We start from the raw sequence: 15,901 nt of genomic DNA, 5'->3' as shown, positions 1-15,901 counted from the left end.
GTTTGGGTTAAGGCGAATAACAATTGCAAAAAGGCCATTTCAAGTCATTTATTGCAATTTTGCACGTCCAGAAATCATCTCAAATGACCAATTTATGGGTATGTAACATTACGCTGCAATTGGCCTTGAGTATTAAACGCCATACATTTTATAAAATGAACAATTGTGTCTAGCCGTGTGGTGAGTGTAAAAAAAAAGATCAGGCTCCTAGAGCGCGTATTTACATGGAAAACACAAGCAAATACAAACTGAAGAACTTAACAGCATTATCAAATAGTATACTCTTCTTGGTTTAGAAGACCCGAGTCCCCTCCCTACCCTCATACTATAACAGCATTAGGGCATCTAGTCAGCAAGTTCTGATTATCTACCGTCTGTCTCGGTAGCGATAGCGCGAGTCCTTTTCCCTCAGTCTCTGGCGCTCCCTTTCGCGCTCACGGGCTCGCTCCCTTTCCCGCTCGCGCTCCCTCAAACGCTCTCTTTCTCGCGATTGACCTCGGGATCGATCTCTGGACCGGGACCGCTCTCTCGAATACTCTCTTTCCCTCGACGAGCGTCTCTCTTTATTCTTCCAAATGAAATCCTCCACTGTTCGATCGTAGCTCCTCTTATCTTGATAGGGGGCAATCCTAGCGGTCGGGTAATCTCCTATTGAAAGCCCATCGTAATATCTAGAAGTAATCAAAATTATTTCCAAGCAGTCCAATTGACTTACCAAGAGTTTGAAAATTAAGTCACTTCTCAGCAATTTACCTTGCAGGAGCCGGAATTGGTTCATAGCTAGATGAATACAATCCGGGTGGAGGTACATATGGTAACGGAGGTAGCTGATGTTGCATGGTTCTCATGTAATCAGCAACGTAGGCCTCAGCGGCAGCTGCCGTATACGGCCGAGGCGACTCTCTATCATAATAGGGATGATACCTAAAAGCCACAAATTAGCTTCAAATCCACTCCAAAGTAAGGTTGCTCTTATCAAGTTCTTAGAGTCGGAATTGCCGGAGCTCAGGTTCAATGGCTCATACACAGTTTAAATAGAATTCCTTCCTGACGTTTGCAGGCAAGCATAGAAGTGAGTTCAACAGTTCGAGCCAATCACACCTAACGATGCAAGCAAGAAACGTCTGGAAGACATTCCAATTCATCACTGTGTGAAGGCCCGAAGAAAAACTCATCAGTTTCCAACGGCCACAAAAGCCAGCTTAAACAACTTGAAAATTGAAAGCAAATGAATGAAGGAACACTTGATTAGATCGCAGCCTGAGATCCTAGATGAGAAGCAACCTTGTCAATAGAGTAAATTGTGTGTAAGAGCAAGGCCTTAAACTTGACGAAAAATAAAACAGACACTAGAAACTGTTGAACGCCAATAAGTATCTAGATAGGCACACTTTCTACACACTTACCCATCCTTGAATGCTTAGGGACAATTGAATTGAACATTTACCTCACAGTTCGTATGTGTGAAACAATTGAAAAAGTTCTTGAAATTACCCCCTCCCCCAGAAAGTCCAACACACACCATTTTACGAGAAGAGAGAAATGTTTGTATCACCACAATGTTCGTAAGTCTAAAAATCACACAGCTGTTCACTGTTGCAGTAAACTAAACTGGTGGTCAAAGTTGGGGATAAAATGCTGTTGCCACACTTACCTGTCCCTCGGTCTAGGTGAGGCTGAGCGCCGATAATTTGTTGAATTTAACGCTCTATTCGATAAAAAGAATTTCCTCCTGGAATAGGAGGATCCTCCGCGGCCTCCTCTGAATGCAAAGGGGGTTCGTGCAGAAATGGGCATTCGGGCCTTGACGTGCCGATTGCCGTCCTTGCCTCTAAGTCCCAGTTTCTTCGAGGCCTCCTTGGCCAGTCTCAGGATAGGCGAAATCTCAATGCCTTCATCTTCTGCAAACAGACGGCACAGTTCTTCAGCTACTCGCGGCTCAATCTCTTGCCCATCTCGGCCGATTTTCACGGGTTTTCCATCATTCCAAGGATTGTACAAATGCATGGTGCTGGAAAACGGGAGCTCTTTGCGACAAATCCAGTCGACTTTAAAGACTCCGCCTAAAGCCCTAGACGATAGACCGGCAGGAAGCACCCAGGAAATTGATGGAATATCATGACGTGACTCCCCATTCAGGCGGGCAAAGCCTGCAAATTTTCCACTTTCTTTCACCGAGAAGATGAGAAGCACGTTTCGGGACTCTCGCCAGGCCTGGTTCAAATTGGCCTCGTTCTGGGGCAGAGTGGACCAGACTCCTTTGGCCTTCGACAGCGTGATATTTTCGGCATTGTTAGATTTAATGACGAAGAACCGGGCGTCGCGAAATAAGTAGTTCAGCTTCGTTAAGTAGTCATATTTGGACTTGGCATCCTTGGGCCGTTCTCGTCTTACCGCCGGCGAGGGGCTCTTGTCGGGGCGCGTATTCTTGTGGCGCCCATGACGCCCCTTGTCTGACGAATTTGAACTCGCCGAACTAATACTGGGGGCACTAGACGATTCCGAACTGGACGACGATATGTCGCTCTCGTAATTCACCTCTTCCAGTTTGATTTCGTCCCCCATATCCAAGCTGAGGTTCAGGTTTTCCGGATCTGCATTGCCATTCTTCCTGGACGACAGCGAGTCCATCATAGAGCCAGCACTGCAGTGGATTATCTTGAGACCCTTCTTACATGCTACTGGACCTAACCGCACTGGAATTAAACTAATTTTATCAGGAAATCGACGATTTTTCTAGCAAAAATCGCGTTTGATATTAAACAAAACAGCACAATGTCAAAGTGGCAGATGCTGACAATCATAGCTGACAATGCGTGCCAGGAACCAAAGGGAGCAAAAGTCCCTAAATAAAGTGGCGTCAACAGCATGTTTTTGCAGCTTTTCGGCAACCAACAAGACCTAGTGTAACCAAGAACATTTTTTAGGTTAAAGTTTGCAGTAGAAGCGGACTAAAAATGGAAGTGAAAAAACAAATAAAATACTGGTATATGCGCTATTTGATTGTAACTGAGCTGTTCATGGTGGAGACTTGGGAACAGCACTTGTTCCGTATCCTTTTCTGCTTAATTATTCTAGATTAACCGAAAAACAGCCCATTTCTTAACAGAACCCTTAGATTGTATGTTACTTCTATTTTGCTTGTTTACTGGCATCTTTAACCACATCGTTGTGCTTAAAGCAGTCGAATTAGTCCGGAATTGTTGTATGAGTTTTATGAGTACACACCCAGACCAGTACCAACCAAGTAATTAGTAATGGACTATCAAGCAAGATTTATGCGATGTTTAAAAGATACCTACTCTAAATATATAATTTAGTTTATGAGTCAAGTTTATGTTGGGTCCAAATTCCCATGAATGAATGAGTAAAACCCACCCATTTATACATAAACAGAAATGGGTTAACATAGGCAATCAACCTTACCCTCAAATCCTCAACACAACGTCAAACTTCTAGGTTATTTTTCTCAAAAATCAGCCAAACAATGCCCATCTTACAAGTGGCGGAGTTTAACAAAATATGCAGACTGTGTCTCAAGGAAGACGATAGCCTGACGAATGTATTCCTCTCTGAAGCTTTGGGCCCAATTTCAAAAATCACTTCAATAGTGGTAAGTTTTCTATTCGTATAAAAAGGAGGCTCGCAACGACAGTGTTTTTAGCTCGAAATGGGCGACTTTTTACCGGAAAACGTTTGCTTAAACTGCTTAGACAAGGCAATGGAATTTCACAATTTCAAACTCATCTGCGAGGCCAATGACTGTGCCCTTAAAACCGCGCTGGCCCTTAGCAAGGAAAATAAAAAGACCATTCTTGAAGTAACTGAGCAAACGCTCCTCGCAGATAATAAGGAAACATTCCACACAAACCAATTGTTTACACAAGCGAAACCAGCTAGGAAGGGCAAGTTAGAGATTGTGTGCAATTACAAAACTCTGATCCCTTTGGGAATTTACAACAGCCAACAAACCCATGAAAATGCAGCCAACGCCAAAATGCTCGAAGTTGGGGATTCAGAAGAGTCACCCGTTGAGGCTGAAGAGATCACTGAACAGGCACCTTTAGAAGGTCTGCCATCCCAATCACTAAACCTTAAAATTGACGCTGTAAATTTCAGTCATCACAAGAGAATGGTGCGACCATTGCCAATGTAATCTGGACACCAGCCTAGAGGCGCACTTAAAAGACTATCACCCCCAGGATGGTTCAAATTACTGCCATCTATGCCCCAAAGGATCCAGCTCGGTTTACGCTACGACAAAGCAATTAAAGGCCCATTTGAAATATCACCTGTAAGCACAAGAAAAATTGATCACCAAACCTACTAAGAAGCATTTTCCAGTCAAGTCCCTAAACTGCAATGCGAGGAATGCGGCAAATGGTTCAAGTACCGACAACAAAAGCTGGTTCACATGAGAATACACACTGGGGAAAGGCCGGCAGTTTGTCACGTTTGTAGCAAATCCTTCAGAGATTCGCGATATTTGGCGGTTCACTTAAAATCGCACACAGGTTGGGCCGCAGTTGGGGCCCAAATAGTTCTCTAACATTGCGAAAATTCCAGGAGAGCGCCCATATAAATGCTCAATTTGCCTAAAGGGGTTTGGCCACAAGTTCAACTTGAAACTACACCTAAAAACCCATACAATGGAGCGCGATCACATGTGCAGTATGTGCGGCAAGACGTTCATCTACGCCCATAACTTGAAGATCCACATGCGACAGCATACGGGAGAAAAGCCCTACTCTTGTCGCCAGTGTTTCACGTCGTTTGTTTCCGCGTCCGTTCTGAACGCCCACATGCTGACACATTCAGACCATAAAAGGTTCGTCTAAGCTATTGGGTCCACACCAAACCAACATTGATTCCTTATTTAAGGTTCGAATGCAAGGTTTGTGGCAAAAGGTTCAAAAGAACCAGCTATTTAACGATTCACATGAGGAGCCACACTGGGGAAAAGCCCTATGCTTGCACGTTATGCGGAAAAACATACAAAATGAGCTCGCACTTGACTGAGCATGTGAAAACCCATACAGGTAATCGAATATTTGAACTCAGTAAATCATGCTCCGACTAGATCGCGATTATTCCATGTTGCAGGAGAGAAAAACTACATATGTGACATTTGCTCAAAGCCCTTTTACAACAACAAAGCGCTCCAAGTGCACAAAGACTCACACGCAGGAAAGAAAACCTATAGCTGTACAGACTGTGATAAATCCTTTGTGCATCACACTTCACTATATGCGCACAAAAGAAAGCAGCACAAAGACCTTAAAAACTAAGCAATTTTAAAGGGAGTTTGCAGAAGGACTGGATGTGTGCAGGACGAGTCAATGGGCTGCATATATTAACACTTTTTATTTAAAGCAACATATTATTAAATAAAACATTTTCAACTCCAACGTTTCGAAATTTATCACAAACAGTCCTAATCCAATTTTTAAAACGTCCAATTTGTGCCACATCCATTGACTAGTTCATGTTGATACTGATTAAAAAGGCTGTTGATGAAGTTTCTTTGGATGGTGTGCAAACAACGCAAAAATAATACTATCAACGGTTCATGCAATACCCGTGGTAGCTGCTCAAAACATTGATCTAAACCAAGGTATTTTTTGGCGATTTGAAATTAACTATTAAATAAATAGATAAGTATATGTAAAAATGTAAATAGATAAGTACTTTGGAGCGTTAAGCTCGTAACTCAACAGACCCCCGCTGTTCGCTTATTTTTTTCCAATCAACTAGTGCGCCTAAGTTTAAAGAATACCACAACTAAATAACACAGAATGAATATCACCTTATCTACAACATGTACCTTGATTCAAATGCAATTAGGTTGTTGGGGATTAAAGTCTGGCCCACCTTAACCAACCAGACTAGTTAACAAACTGCTTTTTTGTCGAATTATCTAAAATTACTAACTTGATTTTTGGCACGCCGTTCGCAAACGACTCAAAATGGAAAATAATGAAAGAGCTTACTTTATTCATAAGGGATCCTAACATGCAACCAATGGTAATTTTTCGGAATTGCACTTTGAAGACGGTCAGCGAACTATGCTGGATATACTGGACCTTCCAGTGGCGCAGCCCGTCTCCTCGTCTGATTGGTCTGGCGATATCCTAATGGCTTGGTACCATTGGTTAGTTAGGTCGGTCATTTGGCTTTTGCAATCCTTTAGTTCCTAAAACATTATTGCCTGATAAGTCATTTCTGAATTAAACGACTTTAGTCTGGAAAGATGCCAAACAAAGAACCAAGTACCTATCAACACTGCGACTTCAAGGTTCGCTTTGTAAATTTCTTCTGTAGTAAATAAGTACTAAGCAGAAATAAATGGCCAAAAAAGTAGCCAGCAAGGGCCCCGAGAATTGCGGGAATGGGCCAGACCTGATACGGCTTGTTCCAGTCCAGAGGGACAACAATGGCCCCCAGCCAAGCCCCCAAACACGTAAACTGGCTGATTCTAAAGAACGGCTTTAATTGGTCGTTCCCAGCTGGGGAAATCAACGATAACAGCACAACTACAGATTTGTCAGTGCCCATGTACAAGCAACAGGGCAGTACCACCAGAACGGTCATAGTGATGGCAAAGGTGAGATTCTCGTGCTGTTTGGACAAGAATGGAGCCCCGAAGAGTACGGCCACAATGTAGAAAGTCAGCACTTCGCTCAGGATTGTAAAGGTGCTCTTAAACCATCCAGGCCTTTTGCTGTCCTTGCTATCAGGTTTCTTTGGCGCGCTCGGGGCGTAGAACCCAAAGGCCAGGTACTTGAGCACTTCAGCAGTGATCAAGAACGATTGCAAGTAAGTTTCTCTGAAGTCACCAATCTGGTAGAGGGAACTTGTCGATTTTAGCCACAGAATTGTCAGGGCCACATAGCAGCACGACACCACATTGTTAATTGCCATACATTGAGGGTTTAGAGACATTTTAATGAAATACAAACTGAGTGAATATATAGAAACTATAAAGACGTTTGAGGTTAATACGTCACCCAGAACTATAGTAAGGGAGTGGGAGAGATAAACGATCATGTTTTTACTCGCTTGCACTCGAGCTGTTCACTTCAAAGTTAAAGAGCCTTCGAGCGTTGGCAAAACTCTAAACGAAAAGGTGAATGCGACATGATTAGAAAATGTAGCAAAAAAGGACAAATTTTTATCAAAATCCACATTTATACTGCACTCCCCGGACCCACTGAAATTCAGATTAAGATAAGCGCGCTTTTGATCGAATCGAACGAACGGAACGGATGCAAATGACTATTTACTACGCACATACATTAGAATCGGATGTGTGCATCCTTAAGATGCGTCCGATACGTACCCAAGGCACATTTTAATTTGCATCATTTCGATCAGTCCGATCCGCGCCTCTTTGACACTCACCTGTTGTGTGAACCTCCTGGTGAAAAAGGGTATCAGGTACTTGAGATCGTACTTGGCAAATCCCTTAATTCTGGCCGAAACAAAGGACACCTCCATCTCGCCCTCGGTTGTTTCAGATAGATGTTCAGAATCCAAAGCCTGGCCCCATTCCCTCGTTTTACTCAGCGTCACCTCGCGGTCCCTCTTCCGTTTTTTCTGCCTCTTGGCCGGATTTTTCGTCGCCTGCATGAACTTCAACAGAGGCATGGTGGACCCGCCAAATATCAAGGTGGTGAACAGCACAATGATCAAAGTGGTGGTGATGATAACGTGCCTCGTCTCGTCACTGAAGTTCAAATGGAGCGATAGTGCGTATGAGATGGCCCCGCGCAAACCGCTGAACCACATGATAAACATCATTTTCTTCGTAATTTGGTGCTCGCGGAACCGATTGACCAGAATGGCCAATGGGAAGATATTGCAAGCCCGCCCAATTAGACAAAGAATCAGGCTCCAGACGATAAAGGCCGGTTCCACTCGATGCTTGAAGCTGAACAGGGCTAGGCCTAGATAGGCAAAGACGCAGGTTTCAGCAATAAAGGCCAGAGTTCTCAGGGTTTGCTGCATGGTAATTTGAGTAACAGTGGATAGGTTGAAATGGGTGTAGTGCGACATTACAATGCCGCAGAATAGAATGGCCATGATTCCTGAAAGATGGATGCCTTCAGCTAATACATACGGCGCATAGGTGAAAACCAGCATCATTCCGAATTCCAATGACGGGTTTTTCCTGAGATCCACATGCTTTAAGAGCAAGGCGCTGACAAGCGCGAAAATCACTCCGATGCCTGCCGAGGCAAAGAACATGAGACAAAAGTTCTCAATGCCTAAAATGATCGCTTCTCCCGTGCTCATTAAGGGGTTGTTGGACTCAAGGACAGCAGTGGTTAAAACAATGGCAATGGCGTCATTTAGTATGCTTTCGCCAAACACCAGCATGTTCAAGATGGGATCCACGTTGAGAGCGTGAAAAATCGCTACAGTCGCCACAGGATCAACTGCTGAGATTAAGGAACCGAAAGCAAACGACTCTACAAAGCTGAGCTGGTAAACCACTTCAGCCAGCCCTAAGAAATAGATGCCAAACCCGATAACAAAAGCGGAAATTGTAGTGCCAACAATGGCAAACACTAGAATAGAGCCGATGTTTTGAAAGAAGTTCCCTTTGTGCAAGTTGTAGCCGGACTCAAAGATAATGGGCGGCAGGAGGATCAAGAAAAACGCCGTTGGTGAAAAAGCCTCCTCCTTTCTCCAGTTGCTGATGTTTCTGTTCGACAGAGCGCTCATTGTTAGACCGATCAAAGCCCCCAAGAACACGATGACGATACTTTCGGGCACATACTGGAACCCTGTTTGGAGCATGAGATGAATTAGCAATATACCCAATGCCAGCACGCAAAGCACGAAGAAAATGGCCATGGAGCTGTTGTGCTCATCTTCTGCAGCCTCTTTATCCGGTAGCACTGGATCCACGGATTGCGTTGTTGAGGTCACGTTGATCTTGGTGGCATTCGCTTCAGGCAATACAGCAGTAGTATTCAGCTCTACTCCCTCATTTCGGGTGGATGTGGCAGTACTGACTGGCAGCAACCCATCAGCCCCTACGGGGGTTGGAACTGTGGGCTGTCCACTTTTACTAGACACATTTCCAGGCACAGCACTACTGTCACTTGAATTCACTGCAACAACTGGCACGCTGAGATTACCAGCTACTACCGGCACTGTAGCATTAGTGTGCCCGACTACGACACTAGTGTTTTGAAGCGAGGCAATGTTCCAGAACAGAATGAAGCAAATAGTGGTGAAGGCCAAAAACTGGCGCCTTTCCATGATGGCAGACAACGTGGCTATGTTTTAGACGACGACTAAAAATAGTTGTGCAATTTTATATGCGCTGTTAACCGCTCGATAGTACACTATTTACAATCAGCTCCATCCAATTAGCTGGATTTTAATAGAAAAATAAAGCACTGGGCCTTGACATGTTAGTCAACTGTCACTCATTTGCAAGTATCACTCTGGTATCACTGTCAACCACAGCTGTCAACTATTGGTTATGTCCGCTTTTTTAAGCGGTAACCACGACAACGGCTTGCTACTTTACCAGCACACGTTTGGCAATCGACGTTTACCGATGTTTTGTCTCTTTCTGTCTCACTGGCCGTTTGAATCACGCCCCTGTGGCTATCGAAGAACATCTCTATTCAGCAGCGGTGAAGTCAGTTTGTGTTGACAGTGACGATGACATTCATTTGATGTTAGTGTGGAAGTTGAGGATTTGTTTATGTTTTAAAAAATGCTTAAAGGGTTTTGAAAGTGCAGTTTTCATCAAGTGAAAGTGACCAAAGGGCAGTTTTTCATCATGTCAGTGACCGCAAGCCAGGAGAGTATACAAAAAGTCGTGCAGGTAAGACTGATTAATTTCGTCACGTCTTCCACTCCCATTATTAAAATTCCTTGAATTCATACAGTTCATTAGTCATTACTAGTACCATAATGGTACAGTGACGGTGGTAATGCACTATTTGACGCACATTCAATTAATTAGCATTAACTAAAAGATGTAAATTGTTCTCCGCACATACTCGTTTGGACATTGAACAAACAAGGGCTTGTCAACAACCCCCTTAACCCAACATTCAACCCTTCAGTTGGTTCATTTAACGTAATTGAGAGCTGGGTGAATGTTACAGTGGCTCTTTCGCTCATCAAACATATAACAAACTTAACTAGTAGACTTACATGTTGCGTAAGCACAGCAGATATGTTTCTCTGTCCAAGTTCACCATTCTATCGCAAAGATATCAGCTATGGGCAAACTCCTTGCTTCATCTAGAAAAACAAATTTCAGTTTCAAAGATCAGAAACCAATTTAAATGGCATTCTATTCAGGATTACGACGGCTCAAGTAACATGTGCCTCGAATTAGCCCTTGAAGGCGAAAGACTGTGCAAAGCAGGAGACTGTCGAGCTGGAGTGGCCTTTTTCCAGGCAGCCATACAGGCTGGGACTGATGACTTGCGAACCCTAAGCGCCATTTACTCGCAATTGGGAAACGCCTATTTCTACCTTGGGGACTACAATAAAGCCATGCAGTACCATAAGCATGATCTGACATTGGCCAGGTAACCAGCTCGAGGCGTAGAATGGAAGGCGATTCTCATATGGGTATTTTTAGAACCATGGGCGACAAACTGGGGGAGGCGAAGTCTTCGGGCAACTTGGGCAACACTTTGAAAGTGATGGGCAAGTTCGATGAAGCCCTGGTGTGCTGCAAACGGCACCTCGAACTCTCCAGAGAGCTGGACGATAAGCTTAGTGAAGGTACTGGGGGATTTATCTGAATATATCCTGACAATATTTAAGATGAGTTTCATTGCAGGCAGAGCGTTATACAATTTAGGGAACGTTTGCCATGCCAAAGGGAAGCACATCGGAAGAGTGGGCCAGAAGGACCCTGGCGAGTTTTCCGATGAAGTAAAGGAGTGTCTTCAAGAAGCAGTCTCTTACTATGAGTAGGGGCTTTGCACTCTAAAGGCGCCGTTATTGAATGGGAATTCTTGCAGGGAAAACCTGGCACTAATGAGGGACTTGGGAGACGTGGCCGCCCAGGGGAGGGCATGTGGGAACTTAGGCAATACCTTCTATCTGCTGGGAGATTTCGGCCAAGCCATCCACTACCATGAGGAAAGACTGTCCATAGCCCGGCAATTCGGGGACAAAGCAGCTGAGCGAAGGGCGCACAGCAATCTGGGAAATTCCCATATTTTTATGGGGCGCTTTGAAGAAGCCGCACACCACTACAAGTACTAATACCAATTTTTCTTTAACGCATCTATTAACCGCTGTTCCTCCAGGCGCACTTTGGCGCTAGCCCAAGAACTAGGCGATCAAGCCATCGAAGCGCAGGCCTGCTACAGCTTGGGCAACACCTACACGCTATTGAGGAACTACGAAACTGCCATCGAGTACCATTTGAGGCACTTACTGATAGCTCAGACCTTGAATGACCGGGTGGGAGAAGGTAGGGCCTGTTGGTCTTTGGGCAATGCCCATGCCTCGTTAGGACACCACGAAAAGGCGCTCAGTTTCGCTAGAAATCATTTGGAAATTAGCAAAGAGGTAGTTTGTGTTCACCGCCAAAGTCTATGGGGAAAACAGCTAATGACTGTCTATAGATTAGCGATCCGATGGGGGAGGCCACGGCCAAAATGAACATCGCCGACTTGAAGAGAGTGCTGAATCTCCCAGACAGCCCAGAGGCTGCCGATGAAGTGCCGCCAATGAAAACGCCAGTTAAACCTGATACTAGCCGAGATCGCTTACACAGGGTGAGACGTGAAAGCATGGAACAGCTTAGTCTTATTAAGGTAGTTGCTTTTGTGTTTTGTGTTGCGCTTCAAGTGTTTGGTTTTCTATATTTATTACATATGTATTGCAATATTTACTTCCACTTATACCAGCTGACACCGGACGCAAAGAATGCGGCAGCGCAAAGTAAATCAGCCCCGAAACTGAAGAACGAAGATGAAGACTCATTCTTCGATCTGTTGTCGCGGTTCCAGTCAAAGCGCATGGACGACCAGAGATGTTCCTTATCGGTTAAAGGTGCTTAGAGCGGGCGGTTGTAAAACCCAATTGATTTACTCACCGATTTTGCAGCTTTAGATGACAAGGAGAACCTGAATAGGGTTAATCTTCCGAAGAACGACCGGCCAGAAGATCTGTTTGATTTGATATCCGGCATGCAGAGCAAAAGGATGGACGAACAGAGGGTGGCTTTGCCCAATTTACCAGGTACTAAAGCGCGATGAAAACTGCGGAATGTTTGAACTGTTGCGATGCGAATTGTGGCAGGTTTGCAATCGACTTCTCTTCAACGAATCGCCGAGTCGCGGTCGAATTCCTGCCTGCCAGATGATCAATTCCTGGACCAACTGGCGCGGTGTCAGAATTCACGTTTAGATGACCAGCGGTCACCGCTGCCCGCTGCCTCTGAAGATGCGGAAGAAACATGGGGCGCCGCTGCTACAGTGCCAAAGGGGACCACGGTACCTGACGAAGACTTTTTCTCTTTGATCATGAGATTCCAATCGGGCCGAATGGATGATCAGAGGGCTGCAGTACCTAGAACTAACAATAGGTGAGTTTTGCGCTCTAAAAAACCGCGTTGATTTCGAATGGATCATATTTTGCTGCAGAATTGCTAATGGATCGGTTCCTCACCAGCCATCCGACAACGGTTTGTCTATTTCGAAAAAACAACCCAAAAAGAAATAAACAGAGCGAGTCTTACCTCTGAATTGAATGTAGTACAAGATTATTAATGTAAATTCGTTAAAGCTATATCTATATAAAGGGGACGCAGTTATTTCGTAGAAAAGAACTTGAAGGGTTGCGTTTAGCTTTAAGACTGCTGAAAAGTAACCACTTTCTACAAAAAGCGGAGTTTTTAGTCCAAATGTAGACTTTCCGCAAGCAAGATTGTCCAATATTGAAACTGATGAGCTTTTAAACGACGGCCTAGAAGCCCGAAAAACTCGCCAATTTCAAGCAATGGCCGCTCAGGCCTAACTCCTTTCATTGTCCAACATTGTTACTGCCAAATCTGTTACTTTCATACTGTACTTTAATTTGAAATTGTATTTTTGTGTGCATTGTTCTAAGTTTAGGCCCCCTTTTCTTCGTAATTCAAGATTTTCAATTATTTTAAAAAATTAAGATAGGGTATATAAATAATAATATAGTATATAAAAATTGTTATTATACCAGATGTTATATTAATATATTAGACGTATCTGAGTGTTGCATTGGAAGCCAATCCAACCCGGTCATTTAGCAAATAATAAGTAAAACACTTTTTATTCCCGGTTGATTGAACAAGATTGGCTTAATCTTGTAGCTTTTCGTTCCAGAACTTCCTCGGACATCTGACTAACGTTAGGGGCTTAAAACGAGTATTGTAAATTGTGATATATTCATGTTCAACGTTTCGCGCCAAATTCGTTCCTCGATGTTATACAATTTACACTTTTAGATAGATTTTATCGGCGACTTTGCGAAATAGAGCAGTAGTTAGCTGCTGAAACATTTCTTTTTTGACCCACATTGTACGTCTTCCAAACCCTGGACCGTTTTGAAGCTGTTCAATAAATTATACAGGTTGAACTGAACAGTTGCTGCAAATCATAAAAGAAATGTTCAGCCAATGATTTATGAAATGTTCTACTAATATTGAAAAAATATTGTTTTAACAAAAGTTGTTAAATCATTTGACCAATTCTATGTATTCATTTTACTACTAATTCGTTCAGTATATTTTATTTTTTATACCGCATGAATAAAAAAAAWTAGGTGCCACAAAACGCTGATTTTCTTTACTTTTTGACTTTGCCCAAAACTAACAGACTTTTGGAAAAGCCGGACTATTCACATTATTCTATTTGCTCTTTTACGAGGACGTTATTCTTGACAAAACAAAGCCCTAGGGTGGTAATTCAGTTCTAAACAGGCCGAAAAACGTATCGTTTTAACCACATATACATAGTGGCAGCACTTAGAGAAAACCACGTAATAATGTAGGAAAGGTGTTCATTTCGTAACGTTACCACAGTCTGTCCGCCAGTGGGCCCGCCAGGCAGGTTGAAATCGACTGTTTGATCCAGGAAAATCGGCGAAGCCCCTGTGGCCGCACACATCGCTTCCAGGTCTCTGAAAGTTTCGATTTTCCAATCCGTTTGCGAAAAACACCTCGCGCTCACTTACCTGTAAAAGTACAAATTAGTGTTTTCTTGATTCTTCACGGAAAAGTTCGGTCGAGTTTCGGATAGCCTCACTAGCCCAATCACATCCACTACCCCTTCTATCTGGGTGTCAGCCCTGGTGTGTCGCTTTAGGCGGCTGTTAAGCACCCAACCTCTATTGACCAAGATCGTTTGGCTGAGAATTGGGCATTTTTAGCAAGCATTCAATAGGCTCAAGTTGCTGCACACTTACTCCCGATCTGCTAGCTTGAACGGTGTAATAACATGGTATCCCTGAATACTTAGACTGAGAAAATTATTGGCCCCTGTGTCTTTTTGCAACAACCCCCTTGGCCCCATGTAAATTTCCTTGTCATGAAGAAACGTCCCTCGTACCCTAACCGGTCTGTATTCCAGCTCTCGTATCTCATCGAAACTGAAATATTTTAATCAGTTTATCAATCCAGTCAATGGGTAGCCTTTTATTGACCTTCCAGGCAGCTCAATGGGGGCACTGTCGATACGATCGGTCATTTCGGCAATTAACTGCTCCTTCCAGGTCTTCCTTTGCACTTGCCAAACGCCCAGACCAAAAGAGGCTGCAGGAATAATCTGGAGGATTTAAGAATTAACCAGTACCAGCAGTTGTTACTGCAGGTCGTACCAGCATAAAAATACCGTATGCCCCGATTGATGGGGATCTGTTGGATTGTCGAAACACAGGCCGGTGGATTTGATTCAAGCAAACCCCATTGCTGAAAAAAATTATGTGGTTTTGTAATATACAGGGCTTGTGTGCCCGCAGGGCACGCAAAATTGAGGCATTCATTGTAACCACTTTATGGGGCCCCTACGTTTAGCAACTAAACGGGGGTTAGGTTTATGAAGACATGAAGAGATGTCAGAAAATTCAAGGTTAGGCGCCTAAAGAGAAGTGGACTCGTTTCCAAAACCGTACAGATTCGACAAATTCCTAAAAGTATTCATCCGCTCATTTTGGGGCTGCTTGAACCAAGTAAAATGTCCTCTCCTGTTCCCAAGTCGCCGGAACAGAGTGAGAAGAGCAGGAAATACGACAGGCAACTGAGGTAAGGGCGTTTTTGCGTCAAACTTGGTGCCCCATTTTGCTCGTTCCTGCCACTCTTAGGCTGTGGGGTGACCATGGGCAAAGACTGCTGGAAAACTCCAAAGTGTGCCTCATCAACGCCACCGCTCTGGGCACCGAAATCTTAAAAAGTCTCATCCTGCCCGGAGTGGGCTCCTTCACAATAGTAGATGGAGAGAAAGTGACCGAGGAAGACATCGGATGCAAGTGAGGTTTAGGAACCAATCAAAAAACCTCCTGAATTGAGGTGATTTTTTAGCTTTTTTCTGGAATATGAATCTGTGGGCTTGCCAAGGGCCCAAATCGCCACTCAGTGCCTGTTGGAGCTCAATCCCGATGTGAGAGGAGACTACATTGATGAAACTGCCGAACATATCCTGTCGAATACTCAAAACTTCTTCAAGAACTTTACATTAGTGATTGCAACGGGTGTTTCCGAAAAGTAAGTAACACCAGAAAAAGTTTCCGTTGAAAAAAGTTAAAATTTGCCCACACTATTGCTATCTCTCTCACACATACACAACATTCGAAAGGTCCCGGACACTGACGTCATAAAATCTAGCAATTTAAGCTAACTTCGTGTTATTTTGTTTCGTGTCAAACACCACTGTGC

At 43.8% G+C, this 15,901-nt stretch overlaps 6 protein-coding genes across 8 annotated transcripts in view; 3 read left to right on the top strand and 3 right to left on the bottom strand.

Annotated features, from left to right (window-relative positions):
* Window positions 1–33: 33 nt before the first annotated feature.
* On the bottom strand, window positions 34–2,792 carry LOC109534282 (YTH domain-containing protein 1). Its single transcript, XM_019899881.2, has 3 exons — window positions 1,655–2,792; window positions 754–924; window positions 34–671 (listed from the first exon to the last, which is right to left on the bottom strand). The coding sequence occupies exons 1-3, from the start codon at window positions 2,632–2,634 to the stop codon at window positions 368–370; spliced, it is 1,455 nt and encodes a 484-aa protein (XP_019755440.2). The 5' UTR covers window positions 2,635–2,792; the 3' UTR covers window positions 34–367.
* An 88-nt stretch (window positions 2,793–2,880) lies between these two features.
* On the top strand, window positions 2,881–5,408 carry LOC109534291 (zinc finger protein 501). Of its 2 annotated transcripts, none has more exons than XM_019899902.2 (8): window positions 2,881–3,051; window positions 3,119–3,613; window positions 3,665–4,070; window positions 4,120–4,294; window positions 4,345–4,514; window positions 4,567–4,828; window positions 4,882–5,039; window positions 5,104–5,408. In XM_019899902.2, the coding sequence occupies exons 2-8, from the start codon at window positions 3,488–3,490 to the stop codon at window positions 5,286–5,288; spliced, it is 1,482 nt and encodes a 493-aa protein (XP_019755461.1). In that variant the 5' UTR covers window positions 2,881–3,051; window positions 3,119–3,487; the 3' UTR covers window positions 5,289–5,408. The 2 variants fall into 2 exon arrangements, with proteins under 2 accessions (XP_019755461.1, XP_019755460.1); XM_019899901.2 differs by having other exon boundaries at window positions 5,081–5,408.
* Window positions 5,350–9,538, bottom strand: LOC109534286 (sodium/hydrogen exchanger 8). Its single transcript, XM_019899894.2, has 2 exons — window positions 7,402–9,538; window positions 5,350–6,193 (listed from the first exon to the last, which is right to left on the bottom strand). The coding sequence occupies exons 1-2, from the start codon at window positions 9,268–9,270 to the stop codon at window positions 6,056–6,058; spliced, it is 2,007 nt and encodes a 668-aa protein (XP_019755453.1). The 5' UTR covers window positions 9,271–9,538; the 3' UTR covers window positions 5,350–6,055.
* A 77-nt stretch (window positions 9,539–9,615) lies between these two features.
* On the top strand, window positions 9,616–13,805 carry LOC109534287 (G-protein-signaling modulator 2). 2 transcript variants are annotated; one of them, XM_019899896.2, is made up of 11 exons: window positions 9,616–9,847; window positions 10,333–10,565; window positions 10,619–10,764; window positions 10,823–10,955; window positions 11,007–11,246; window positions 11,298–11,562; window positions 11,619–11,771; window positions 11,904–12,048; window positions 12,103–12,237; window positions 12,298–12,583; window positions 12,642–13,805. In XM_019899896.2, exons 1-11 carry the CDS (start codon window positions 9,803–9,805, stop codon window positions 12,718–12,720), a joined length of 1,860 nt encoding a protein of 619 aa, XP_019755455.1. In that variant the 5' UTR covers window positions 9,616–9,802; the 3' UTR covers window positions 12,721–13,805. The 2 variants fall into 2 exon arrangements, with proteins under 2 accessions (XP_019755455.1, XP_019755454.1); XM_019899895.2 differs by having other exon boundaries at window positions 11,619–11,810.
* Window positions 13,399–15,092, bottom strand: LOC109534411 (surfeit locus protein 1). The gene is made up of 5 exons (XM_019900082.2): window positions 14,848–15,092; window positions 14,674–14,795; window positions 14,437–14,619; window positions 14,206–14,379; window positions 13,399–14,151 (listed from the first exon to the last, which is right to left on the bottom strand). Exons 1-5 carry the CDS (start codon window positions 15,010–15,012, stop codon window positions 13,944–13,946), a joined length of 852 nt encoding a protein of 283 aa, XP_019755641.2. The 5' UTR covers window positions 15,013–15,092; the 3' UTR covers window positions 13,399–13,943.
* A 2-nt stretch (window positions 15,093–15,094) lies between these two features.
* Window positions 15,095–15,901, top strand: part of LOC109534397 (nedd8-activating enzyme E1 regulatory subunit) — a 70,709-nt gene continuing 69,902 nt past the window's right edge. Inside the window, exons 1-3 of the mRNA XM_019900066.2 lie at window positions 15,095–15,271; window positions 15,331–15,495; window positions 15,548–15,730. Of these exons, the coding sequence (XP_019755625.2) occupies window positions 15,204–15,271; window positions 15,331–15,495; window positions 15,548–15,730 (416 nt within the window). The 5' untranslated portion in view covers window positions 15,095–15,203. The remainder of the gene's footprint in view (window positions 15,272–15,330; window positions 15,496–15,547; window positions 15,731–15,901) is intronic.

This window comes from Dendroctonus ponderosae, unplaced genomic scaffold, assembly GCF_020466585.1.
Source record: "Dendroctonus ponderosae isolate FM_Combo_2020 unplaced genomic scaffold, Dpon_F_20191213v2 Dpon_F_20191213_8, whole genome shotgun sequence".
NCBI lineage: Eukaryota > Metazoa > Arthropoda > Insecta > Coleoptera > Curculionidae > Dendroctonus > Dendroctonus ponderosae.
This window is presented reverse-complemented; position numbering and strand designations above follow the sequence as displayed.

Excerpts from the sequence above, each read along its gene's own strand:
- LOC109534282 (XM_019899881.2), bottom strand. The coding sequence starts at position 2,634 with ATGATGGACTCGCTGTCGTCCAGGAAGAATGGCAATGCAGATCCGGAA. Across the intron at positions 925-1,654 it reads TCACCTAGACCGAGGGACAG|GTATCATCCCTATTATGATA; the intron begins GTAAGTGTGGCA and ends TGTGGCTTTTAG. Across the intron at positions 672-753 it reads CCAATTCCGGCTCCTGCAAG|ATATTACGATGGGCTTTCAA; the intron begins GTAAATTGCTGA and ends GATTACTTCTAG.
- LOC109534291 (XM_019899901.2), top strand. The coding sequence starts at position 3,488 with ATGCCCATCTTACAAGTGGCGGAGTTTAACAAAATATGCAGACTGTGT. Across the intron at positions 4,071-4,119 it reads TGAACAGGCACCTTTAGAAG|TCATCACAAGAGAATGGTGC; the intron begins GTCTGCCATCCC and ends TGTAAATTTCAG. Across the intron at positions 5,040-5,080 it reads GCATGTGAAAACCCATACAG|ATCGCGATTATTCCATGTTG; the intron begins GTAATCGAATAT and ends TGCTCCGACTAG.
- LOC109534286 (XM_019899894.2), bottom strand. The coding sequence starts at position 9,270 with ATGGAAAGGCGCCAGTTTTTGGCCTTCACCACTATTTGCTTCATTCTG. Across the intron at positions 6,194-7,401 it reads CCAGGAGGTTCACACAACAG|GAACTAAAGGATTGCAAAAG; the intron begins GTGAGTGTCAAA and ends ATAATGTTTTAG.
- LOC109534287 (XM_019899895.2), top strand. The coding sequence starts at position 9,803 with ATGTCAGTGACCGCAAGCCAGGAGAGTATACAAAAAGTCGTGCAG. Across the intron at positions 10,765-10,822 it reads GGACGATAAGCTTAGTGAAG|GCAGAGCGTTATACAATTTA; the intron begins GTACTGGGGGAT and ends GTTTCATTGCAG. Across the intron at positions 12,238-12,297 it reads GGCTTTGCCCAATTTACCAG|GTTTGCAATCGACTTCTCTT; the intron begins GTACTAAAGCGC and ends GAATTGTGGCAG.
- LOC109534411 (XM_019900082.2), bottom strand. The coding sequence starts at position 15,012 with ATGAATGCCTCAATTTTGCGTGCCCTGCGGGCACACAAGCCCTGTATA. Across the intron at positions 14,620-14,673 it reads CCCATTGAGCTGCCTGGAAG|TTTCGATGAGATACGAGAGC; the intron begins GTCAATAAAAGG and ends AAAATATTTCAG. Across the intron at positions 14,152-14,205 it reads ACTAATTTGTACTTTTACAG|AGACCTGGAAGCGATGTGTG; the intron begins GTAAGTGAGCGC and ends CGAAACTTTCAG.